At 42.8% G+C, this 11,392-nt stretch overlaps 1 protein-coding gene across 9 annotated transcripts in view; it reads left to right on the top strand.

Moving 5' to 3' along the window:
* The window catches only part of MACF1 (microtubule actin crosslinking factor 1), a 341,743-nt gene that overhangs the window by 227,368 nt on the left and 102,983 nt on the right, over positions 1-11,392 (top strand). For all 9 annotated transcript variants that reach the window (XM_055342059.1, XM_055342058.1, XM_055342057.1 and 6 more), the window contains 8 exons: positions 635-784; positions 2,189-2,422; positions 3,935-4,138; positions 5,616-6,134; positions 6,921-7,097; positions 7,358-7,481; positions 8,292-8,500; positions 8,878-9,195. In XM_055342059.1, the coding sequence (XP_055198034.1) occupies positions 635-784; positions 2,189-2,422; positions 3,935-4,138; positions 5,616-6,134; positions 6,921-7,097; positions 7,358-7,481; positions 8,292-8,500; positions 8,878-9,195 (1,935 nt within the window). The remainder of the gene's footprint in view (positions 1-634; positions 785-2,188; positions 2,423-3,934; positions 4,139-5,615; positions 6,135-6,920; positions 7,098-7,357; positions 7,482-8,291; positions 8,501-8,877; positions 9,196-11,392) is intronic.

Here is an 11,392-nt window from a genome sequence, read left to right as displayed (position 1 = left end):
TAGACACCTGAAGGACTAAACCAGTTGCCATTCTTGGGCAGTTTCCTTCTCAAAATAGCCAAGCCCCTCATGCCTGGCATATAATCATTCTATTTAATGGGTATCTGCATTTGTGAGACATTTGATTTATAAAATCAGCTCAATTATTAAGAAGCTCGATTAGCTTATGAATTATCCAGATTCTTGATTTTTTTCCTCCTAATCCAGTCCTTCTAATTTTCTGTATTTTAACTTAGTATGCAGCGTATCTTCTAGTTCTGGTGGAGGAATTGATCATAACCACTAATTTATTATTATCACTGTTATCACTTATGGATTTGGAGCATCTGGACTCTCTGTTCCATTTCCAGGGCTAATAACAGCAGTCTGGCAAAGGAACTCCCACCCCAAACCTGGGAGAATTCTCATCTGAAATTACCCCTGAATATAATCCAAACTATTGACCCAGATCAACAGACAATCCAAATGAGGGGAGCTTTCTGAATATGACTTCTGTGCTTTTTCCTGTTCTAGTCTCTCACCAACTCTTCCATCCTTAAGATATAACCTTTCTGTTTTATGTTTCAGGGAGTTATTTTGTATTTGTAAGATAAGAATTATTAACCATCTCTTGGCCCCTTTGCATTTTAATTAGACCCTGCAGAAACAACAAAATACCTGTCACCAGAAACTGGAGGATCTTTGCAATTGGCTAGGACAGGCAGAAAGCACATTGGCAGGCCACCAAGGTAGAGCCACCCAGCAGGATCTCTCTACTTTGCAGAAGAACCAGAGTGACTTGAAGGTCAGTATGAGTTAATCTACTTTTCTCATTCCTTCAGCAAATCTTTATAAAGGCTTACTATGTGCCAGGCACAGTGCTTCGTGCTGGCAACATAACAGTAAACATCCTTGTTCTCAGAGTCTTAAGAGTCTAGTGGGAGAGACAAACGTTACACAGATAAGCAAAAAAATGAACGTGTAATTTTTAACTGTTATATGTATAGGGGCACCTGGGTGGCTCAGTTGGTTAAGCAGCTGACTCTTAATTCAGTCTCAGGTCATGATCTCAGGGTCGTGAGATCCAGCTCCGTGTTGGGCTTCCTGCACAGCAGGGAATCAGCTTCAGGATTCTCTTTCTCCCTCTGCCCCTCGCTCTGCTCACTTGGTCACGCGTGTGCACTCTCTTTCTCTTGATCAAATAAATCTTTAACTCTTATATGTATAAAGGAAAGGTTACCCAAGAATATTTAGCAGTCAGGCCCAATCTTGTTTAGGATGTTCGAAAAGATTACTTTGAAGAAGTGTCATTTAAACTGAAAAATGAAGAGCATGTAGGGGTTAATGCATGAAGGGGTGGAGGAAGGAGGAGAATATTCCAGTCAGAGGCCTGAGCATCCATCTTGAGGTAGGGATAAGATCAAGTACAACATATTCAAGAACTGAAAGAAAGCTAGTTTGGTTGGATTGCAAGGAACAGAAGGAAGATTAGTGAATGATAAGATGGGACCCATCATACTGGGCCTCTTGGGCTGCATTAAAGATAAGGAGTGGTGGGCACCTGGCTGGCGCAGTTAGTGGAACATGTGACTCTTGATCTTAGAGTTACAAGTTCCAGCCTCACGCTGGGTATAGAGTTAAGTTAAGTTAAGTTAAGTTAAGTTAAGTTAAGTTAAGTTAAGTTAAGTAAAGAAAGAAAAGAAAAGAAAAGAAAAGAAAAGAAAAGAAAAGAAAAGAAAGAAGAAAAGAAAGAAAAGAAAGAAAGAAGAAAAGAAAGAAAAGAAAGAAAGAAAGAAAGAAAGAAAGAAAGAAAGAAAGAAAGAAAGAAAAGAAAGAAAAAGGAGTGATAACCAAGAGTATAAAGGACCAACCAAGGCTTGACTCAGCTAGAATCCTATTGTCAGCTCCTCTGTATAGAAGAATGATCTCTTTGGGGATAACTCATTACAAAATAAGCATCATGTTTGTGGGCAATCTCCTTTCTATCTTCATTGAATATTTACTTAGAAATTTAAATTTTGCTTAGGAGATGAAGTATTAGAAAATTTCTTAAGTAAAATAATATCTTAGAAGTTTTTATTTGTGTTGGTTTAGGCCTAAACCTTAAGCAGATTATAGTCAGGGACACACGTTTGGTGCAGGTGTTCCATCTGTGTGCTTTGGCAGTCTTAGAAGAAGTAACATTGAAATCTCTGTGTTCATGTGTTAGGATTTACAGGATGACATTCAGAATCGGGCCGCCTCGTTTGCCAGTGTTGTCAAAGACATCGAAGGGTTTCTGGAAGAGAACCGGGCCAAGCTGAGCCCCCATGAGTTGACAGCACTCCAGGAGAGGCTTCATCAGGCCAAGGAGCAGTATGAGGCTCTCCAAGAACGGATGCGGGTGGCCCAGAAGGAGCTGGAGGAAGTTGTGACCTCAGCCGTACAGCAGGAGACTGCAAAGGTAACTCAACAGCTTTCATACTTGGTATTTTTCCAAAAAGAAAATGTTGGTACCTGGCAAATAAAGAAAAGGTAATGCAGGGAAACTGCCTTGTAGAGAGCATAGAATCATGAAAAGGGGCTAGTTAGGGAGCTGGTCTGTGAGTCAGTATTAATTTTGGTAAGAAATATCCTATCCTGAAGGACTTTAAGTCAGGAATAGTTGGTAGGAAGCTCATTGCACTACCCCCATCCTCCAAAGAAAAAGTATGTATGTATGTATGTATTTTATTTATTTTAAGATTTTATTTATTTATTCCTGAGAGACACACACAGAGAGAGGCAGAGACACAGGCAGAGGGAGAAGCAGGCTCCATGCAGGGAGCCTGACGTGGGACTCCATCCCGAGTCTCCAGGATCAGGCTCTGGGCTGAAGGTGGCGCTAAACCGCTGAGCACCTGGGCTGCCTAGAAAAAGTATTTCTTGCTGTGTGTGTACCCAGTACTCTAATTGAAAAATCTTGGAAAGAACTTAGTGAAGAAGGGTAATACCCTGGGGAGGAAAAAGCAAATGACATATTTCAAACATGAGTCTAGATTGATGATCCAAGAGCACAAGGGGGAAATATCTGCGGTGTCTTAGTGTTCCACACACTATCCCCAGGCCACCCCTGTAGATCCATGCAACTGTGGCACTGGGATAAACCTAGAAGGTAAAGTCTCAAATGGTTTTCTGCACCTCTCTTGCACTGGGAGATTAAATTATGGCCGTGGACTCTGACACAAATGGGGGAGGTAGAAAATGTGAAAAAGTGAAAAAAGTTACCTGAAGGAGAATTCTGAAATACATAAAGTTTTATCACCTGGCATAACCTGTTTTAAAAATTACAATACTTGGGGCACCTGGGTGACTCAGGGGTCTGCCTTTGGCTCAGGGACTAATCTTGGAATCTGAGGATCAAGTCCTACATCAGGCTTCTTGTAGGGAGCCTGCTTCTCCCTCTGCCTGCATCTCTGTCTCTCTGTGTTTCTCATGAATGAATAAATAAAAACTTTAAAAAATTAATTACAATACTTGAACAGTCAGAACTCGAGAGGCAAGTTTTAGAACTCAGTACTCTGGCAGAAAAAAGGATGGGAGAAGCCTGTGTTTCCCTTAGGGAAAGACAGCTGGTAATCAAGTGTGACTGCTGTTTCTGACCCTGCCAAGCCAGGGTATTACTTCTGCACACCTATAAAGGATCCCATGATCCTTTGCTGGGCTGCCAGGACTAAATCATCTCTTAAGGCCCCTTTAAATCTTGAGTTTTGCCACCCCCACCCCTCCCACACACTTTTCTTTTTGAGCAGTGAAATATAGACAAAATCTAGAAATGTTTTAGAAGATGCTTGGGTGTTTTTGTGCATGTAAAGACTGTTTCTACAGTCTTAAAGCTTTTCTTCTTTAGCATCAAAGTCTCACCTTTTTCCTTAACCTTTCCTTGTATATCTGAGTATCTAAGGCCTTCTTACTAGATTCTTTCTGTGGCTTTCAGAGTAAAGCAGCAAAAGAGCTGGCAGAGAACAGGAGTAAGATTGATGCTCTCCTGGATTGGGTGACTGCGGTGGAATCCTCTGGAGGACAGATGGAGCAGCTGTCAGGAGCTGGCCTGAGGAAAGGAGCCTTTGATACCACTGATGGCCACCAGGGGGCAAGCCAGGCCCCAAAAGAACTAGACCAGCAGTGTGAGAAGATGAAGGTGAGAATGTTAGCTTGTCCTCACTATGCTGGAGGGCCTCTCTGCTGCCCTGGGCAAGTCACCATAACCTCCTGGCCCCTATATCCAGTAAGCACAGTGAGTGCTTCTCGGTTCATGCCCTCTTTGATCCCTCAGTGTCTTTGACACTATTAAAATACTCTGTCCTTTGGTTTCCAAAGTGCTACTCTGCCCTCGTAATCCTTTTTCCTTTCCTCTGGCCAGTTCGTGAGATGCCGATGTGCTTCCAAGTGGCAGCCCTAGCCTCTTCTCATCTTTCAGAATATACTTCCCTTGGGTAGTTTTATCCACTTATGGCACTTCAGTTATTGCTTGTACTAGCGAATTCCATGTGTGAGTCTCCCTCCTAAATCCCCATGCAGAGCATCAAACTAGTACATAAATCCATGCTGTTTTCCTCATCTAGGTAGTTGCATAAACAGTATGGATAGATAAGGCAAGAACACTGACTGATCGCCCACTGTTGTCTGTTAGACTCAGGAAGAACATTTTATGTTATTATTTTTTTTATTATGTTATTTTTAAAATCTATTTGAGAGAGAGCTTGCACGTGAGCAGGGGGAGGGGCAAAAGAGGGAGAAAGAACCTCTCGCAGACTCCCTGCTGAGCATGGAGTCCAATGTAGGGCTCAATCCCGCGACCCTGAGATCATGACCTGAGCCAAAATCAAGAGTCAGATGCTTAACTGACTGACCCACTCAGGCGCCCCAATACCCAGGAAGAACATTTTAAAAAACAAAACAACCACAACTCCCTAAAATAACTTACATTCCATTGAAATAGAAAAAAAGTCCATGTGTAAGCACATAAACATAGCACATACAAATAAAAAACACAAATTACCTATGCTGCAGAAATATATTTTAATTCCCACTAGAATACAAATTGTTTATTTAATGAATTAATTTTCCAATAACTTTCCCAGTTGGGATAGTCTTCGTGGATATGTAAGTGACATATTTCACAGGTAAATATTTGTAATTTTTACATTGTCATATGTTTGGCTTATCCACCTCACTCTCTCCTTCCATTAATGTGGGTAGTTATTAGCTGGCCATTTGTGCCTTCTCTTAGACTTAGGATATTTTAGTGAAGAAAGCCAGATTCTAGTCTGTTTGTCCCTTAACTGTCTACATAACCTTAGTCAAGACACGTAACATCTTTTTGATATCACTTACCCTATCTTTAGTATAGATATTATCTGCTTACATTACAGACTATGCCCCAAATCAGTTGATATATTACATGTGAAGTCTCTGAAAACCATAAGGTCCTATATGTGTCAGTTCAGCTGGAACTAGCATATCGCATAATGCTTGGAGAGTGAGAGAGATTGGTGATTTTTGAACAGCTAGAAAAGTGGCCTGTGGAGATCACTCTCCACTTCTAGCCATAGACATAACTGAATTTCTGTGGTATCCCTTCTGATTGTCCTGTGTTTGGGGGAATTTTTTGCCAGGCCCGTCACCAAGAATTGCTGTCTCAGCAGCAAAATTTCATCCTGGCCACCCAGTCAGCTCAGGCCTTCCTGGACCAACATGGTCACAACCTCACATCTGAGGAACGCCAGGTGCTACAGGACAAGCTAGGAGAGCTGAAGGGGCAGTATGCAGCTTCCCTGGCCCAGTCGGAGGCAGAGCTGAAGCAGGTGCAGACACTACGGGACGAGCTGCAGAAGTTTCTGCAGGACCATCAAGAGTTTGAGAACTGGCTGGAACGGTCTGAGAGGGAACTGGAGAACATGCACAAGGGAGTCAGCAGCCCTGAAACCCTTCCCTCCCTGCTAAAGCGGCAGGGGAGCTTCTCAGAGGATGTGATTTCCCACAAAGGAGACTTGCGATTTGTGACTATCTCAGGACAGAAAGTCTTGGACACAGAAAACAGTTCTGAGGAAGGCAGAGAACCATCAGCCACTGGAAATTTAGTGAAGGGCAAGCTGAAGGATGCAACAGAAAGATATACTGCTCTCCATTCAAAGGTACCAAGAGGGCCCTGACAGCCTCTGGGGGAACGATTGTAGGAGCCGTTCTGCAACTGCGGGCGGTTTCTGGGGGTCAGGATAAGAATCTTAAGACACAGTGAGTGAGCTGAATTCTGTATTGACCACAGGCAGAGTGTCTTCATGAGCTCTGCAAAAAATGCAAAAGGGGGAGGCCCATGGGCTTGTTAGTGTCTGATCCCAGCAGTATTGGGATATGTCTTGCTTTGGTAGGGAAGGTGGAGGTGCTCGCCTTCCTGAATCCTGACCAGCAGACATAGGCTCCCGGGAGAGATAGTACAGGGGAAACGTTAACCCTGTACACAGTCTTATTCCTGGACAGAGCATCCAGGGTACGTCCTTACCTACCTCCCTACCAACTCCTGTTAGCTCTGGAACTGTAAAATCTAGTCAGTTCCTCTTACCTGTCTCATGCATTTTGGCAACATCTCTAACCCAGCCACAAGGAACACTGTCTGTACCTCCCAGCCCCTCCCTTAACCTGCAACCTGATGTGTACTTCTTTGGCAGCTTGTCATCCAATTCACCCCATCTTCGCAGGTATATAATAAAGTTGGGATAAATAGTATGGATCAAACAACAAGGCCCCACTTGTAGAAGATGGTTGCTACTCATCTGTCCCTAGAGGCCTCAGCACTACCCGTCAGTTTAATTAGAGTGAGATACCTACAACAAAGCCAGGCTTTTCTTTGGACTATGCTTGGGAAGCCACTGCCTTTAGCCTGACCTTGCATAAGCCTACTCTCCCTTTTTCCTCTGACACAGTGTACACGTTTGGGCTCTCACCTGAACATGCTCCTAGCCCAGTACCAGCAGTTCCAGAGCAGTGCCGACAGCCTGCAGACCTGGATGCAGGCTTGTGAGGCCAATGTGGAGAAGCTCCTTTCAGATACTATTGCCTCGGACCCTGGGGTCCTACAACAGCAGCTTGCAACAACAAAGGTAAGCAGGGACATAGGCTATTCTATTGCATAGGGTAGAGTACTCCAAAATAAAGCAAACACTCACATAGCTAAAGGCAGTGATTGGGATGCCTGGGACAAGATCTGATTCCGAAACACTTATTTCTAACATCTGTGGGTATGGATAAATAGAAGTATTCTTTGTAGCTCTAGTAACATTATGCTAAGTAGATTTTGGTTCCTAGAACCAGCTTTGATTACTCAGAGATTTTACTCTTGGCCTTTTTCATGCACAAGCAGCAGTTGCAGGAGGAATTAGCTGAGCACCAAGTACCTGTAGAAAAACTCCAAAAAGTAGCTCATGACCTCATGGAAATTGAAGGAGAGCCAGCCCCAGATCGCAAGCATGTTCAAGAAACTACAGGTATGAAGCAGCAATAACAAGGACGCACCCTTAATTCTTAGTGTGTACCACTATTCTGTAACACGTCACACTATATCATACAGGTATCTGTGGTGCTGGCTAGGGGTTGAGGATACAAACAGCAAGAGCTTACCTTCTAATGACCTTTGTTCTTGCACCATTGAAGGCCTTTGCAATCTGATTTCAACCCTTTTCCCCCACGCATTCTGCCTTGTAGCCATACCTACATCTTTCCTTTCTCAAGTAAACTAGTTATTATTTCTTCATTACTTTACCCCTGAAGTTTTCCCTATGGCTTAGCTGCTAACATTTATTGACTGCCTAGCATGTGTGATAAAATCTTGCTCCAGCTTCTAGGTGTACCTGAGATGTTACTTCCTTTGTAAAATCCTGACCACCACCTCCAACCCTCAAAAGAAATAAAAGATAAGAAATAATCATTCTTCTTTCAGGCTCCTCTAGTACATTACTCTTAGCATCAATATAGCACTTAAGATTTTATTTTTATGCTTAGTTGTGATGTGCCCTTTTCTGCCTATGCTTGCTTTTACAGTCTGAAGTTTGTAGAAGCCAGGGACTTACCTTAATTATCTTCAGTCCTCAGCACCCAGCACAATTTCTGGCACTTAGTAGGTGCTAAATAAATAATGCTTTGTGAAATTGGCTCAAGTACAAATGCATTTTAAGCTTATTCCTTCTATTTGCCTTCATGTCTGCTGTTATTATCATTAGCACATGTGATTTAAATGCATTGTTTTTAAAAGCACAACAAAAATACTCTTCACTCTTCTCATGGCCTTGATTTTCCAGATTCCATACTCCGCCATTTCCAGAGCCTCTCCAGTAGCCTGGCTGAGCGCTCTGCTCTGCTGCAGAAGGCCATTGCCCAATCTCAGAGTGTCCAGGAAAGCCTGGACAGCTTGTTGCAGTCCATTGGGGAAGTTGAACAAAACCTGGAGGAGGAGCAGGTGGCATCACTGTCATTGGGAGTCATCCAGGAAGCCCTGGCCACTAACATGGTGAGACCTATGCCCCAGGGGTTAGCAGAGATGGTGTATTTGCTGTGTTCCAGAATTACATCATTTTGAAAAAGTATCAGGAGAAGACTTTATTTCAATGAATCTTATAATAAGATTAGAGATGATGACGAATCCACGTAAAGATATTTCTACCCAATTTCCAAACCATTGTTAAGCTTGAGGAAAAGTAGCACTGCACAATCATTAATGGAATGGGGTGGATTAAGGGGATGGGATGTTTGGTATTCCAGAGGCTCGATGCAATCCAGCCTTCTTTGAGGAGGTTGGCATGTACTTATTAGAAGTTTCTTAGTTCATGGCTCAGATATCCTGGAATAAGTGAGCCAGGAGCTGACAGACACAATTTTTGGTGACAGAAATTGAAGCAGGACATTGCTCGGCAAAAGAGTAGCTTGGAGGCCACCCGTGAGATGGTGACACGATTCATGGAGACAGCAGACAGCTCCACAGCTGCAGTGCTGCAGGGCAAACTGGCGGAGGTGAGCCAGCGCTTTGAACAGCTCTGTCTACAGCAGCAAGAAAAGGAGAGCTCCCTAAAGAAGCTTCTGCCCCAGGCAGAGATGTTTGAACATCTCTCTGATAAGCTGCAGCAGTTCATGGAAAACAAAAGCCGGATGCTAGCCTCTGGAAATCAGCCAGATCAAGATATCGCACATTTCTTCCAGCAGATCCAGGTGAGAATCTATCTGCCACATTGGCAGAACAAAGAGAAAAGAAGGGCAAGGAGGGGACCAACATTCAGTGAGTCCATAGTATGTCAGTCAGCGTACTAGAAACTCTACCTGCATTATCTTAAAGAATTATCACAGCCAGGGGCACCTGGGTGGCTCAGTTGGTTAAGCATCTGCCTTCGGCTAAGGTCATGATCCTGGGATCAAGCCCAGCATCAGGCTCCCTGCTCAGCGAGGAGTCTGCTTCTCCTTCTCTCTCTCCCTTTGCCCCTCCTCCTGCATGTGTGCATATTCTCTCTCAAGTAAATAATTAAAATCTTTAAAAAAAAAAAAAATTACCACAACCACCGTGTAAACTGGATATTGTTTGTCCTTTTTTTTTTTTTTTTAAGATTTTGTTTATTTATTCATGAGACACACAGAGTGAGAGGCCGAGAAACAGGCAGAGGGAAAAGCAAGCTCTTTTTTTTTTTTTTTTTTATAAATTAATTTTTATTGGTGTTCAATTTACCAACATACAGAATAACACCCAGTGCTCATCCCATCAAGTGTCCCCCTCCGTGCCCGTCACCCATTCACCCCCACCCCCCGCCCTCCTCCCCTTCCACCACCCCTAGTTCATTTCCCAGAGTTAGAAGTCTTTATGTTCTGTGTCCCTGATATCTCCCACACATTTCTTCTCCCTTCCCTTATATTCCCCTTCACTATTATTCATATTCCCCAAATAAGTGAGAACATACACTGTTTGTCCTTCTCCGATTGACTTACTTCACTCAGCATAATACCCTCCAGTTCCATCCACGTTGAAGCAAATGGTGGGTATTTGTTGTTTCTAATGGCTGAGTAATATTCCATTGTATACATAAACCACATCTTCTTTATCCATTCATCTTTCGATGGGCACCGAGGCTCCTTCCACAGTTTGGCTATTGTGGACATGGCTGCTAGAAACATCGGGGTGCAGGTGCCCCGGCGTTTCATTGCATCTGAATCTTCGGGGTAAATCCCTAACAGTGCAATTGCTGGGTCGTAGGGCAGGTCTATTTTTAATTCTTTGAGGAACCTCCACACAGTTTTCCAGAGTGGCTGCACCAGTTCACATTCCCACCAACAGTGTAAGAGGGTTCCCTTTTCTCCGCATCCTCTCCAACATTTGTTGTTTCCTGCCTTGTTAATTTTCCCCATTCTCACTGGTGTGAGGTGGTATCTCATTGTGGTTTTGATTTGTATTTCCCTGATGGCAAGTGATGCAGAGCATTTTCTCATGTGCATGTTGGCCATGTCTATGTCTTCCTCTGTGAGATTTCTCTTCATGTCTTTTGCCCATTTCATGATTGGATTGTTTGTTTCTTTGGTGTTGAGTTTAAGAAGTTCTTTATAGATTTTGGAAACTAGCCCTTTATCTGATATGTTATTTGCAAATATCTTCTCCCATTCTGTAGGTTGTCTTTGAGTTTTGTTGACTGTATCCTTTGCTGTGCAAAAGCTTCTTATCTTGATGAAGTCCCAATAGTTCATTTTTGCTTTTGTTTCTTTTGTTTTCGTGGATGTATCTTGCAAGAAGTTACTGTGGCCAAGTTCAAAAAGGGTGTTGCCTGTGTTCTCCTCTAGGATTTTGATGGAGTCTTGTCTCACATTTAAATCTTTCATCCATTTTGAGTTTATCTTTGTGTATGGTGCAAGAGAGTGGTCTAGTTTCATTCTTCTGCATGTGGATGACCAATTTTCCCAGCACCATTTATTGAAGAGACTTTCTTCCAGTGGATCGTCTTTCCTCCTTTGTCAAATATTAGTTGACCATAAAGTTCAGGGTCCATTTCTGGATTCTCTATTCTGTTCCATTGGTCTATGTGTCTGTTTTTGTGCCAGTACCACACTGTCTTGATGACCACAGCTTTGTAGTACAACCTGAAATCTGGCATTGTGATGCCCCCAGCTATGGTTTTCTTTTTTAAAATTCCCCTGGCTATTCGGGGTCTTTTCTGATTCCACACAAATCTTAAAATAATTTGTTCTAAGTCTCTGAAAAAAGTCCATGGTATTTTGATAGGGATTGCATTGAACGTGTAAATTGCCCTGGGTAGCATTGACATTTTCACAATATTAATTCTGCCAATCCATGAGCATGGAATATTTTTCCATCTCTTTGTGTCTTCCTCAATTTCTTTCAGAAGTGTTCTATAGTTTTTAGGGTATAGAT

Source organism: Nyctereutes procyonoides, unplaced genomic scaffold, assembly GCF_905146905.1.
Source record: "Nyctereutes procyonoides isolate TBG_1078 unplaced genomic scaffold, NYPRO_anot_genome, whole genome shotgun sequence".
NCBI classification, from domain to species: Eukaryota; Metazoa; Chordata; class Mammalia; order Carnivora; family Canidae; genus Nyctereutes; species Nyctereutes procyonoides.
Note: the sequence above shows the minus strand (reverse complement) of the source record. Positions and strands in the feature narration are given on the sequence as shown.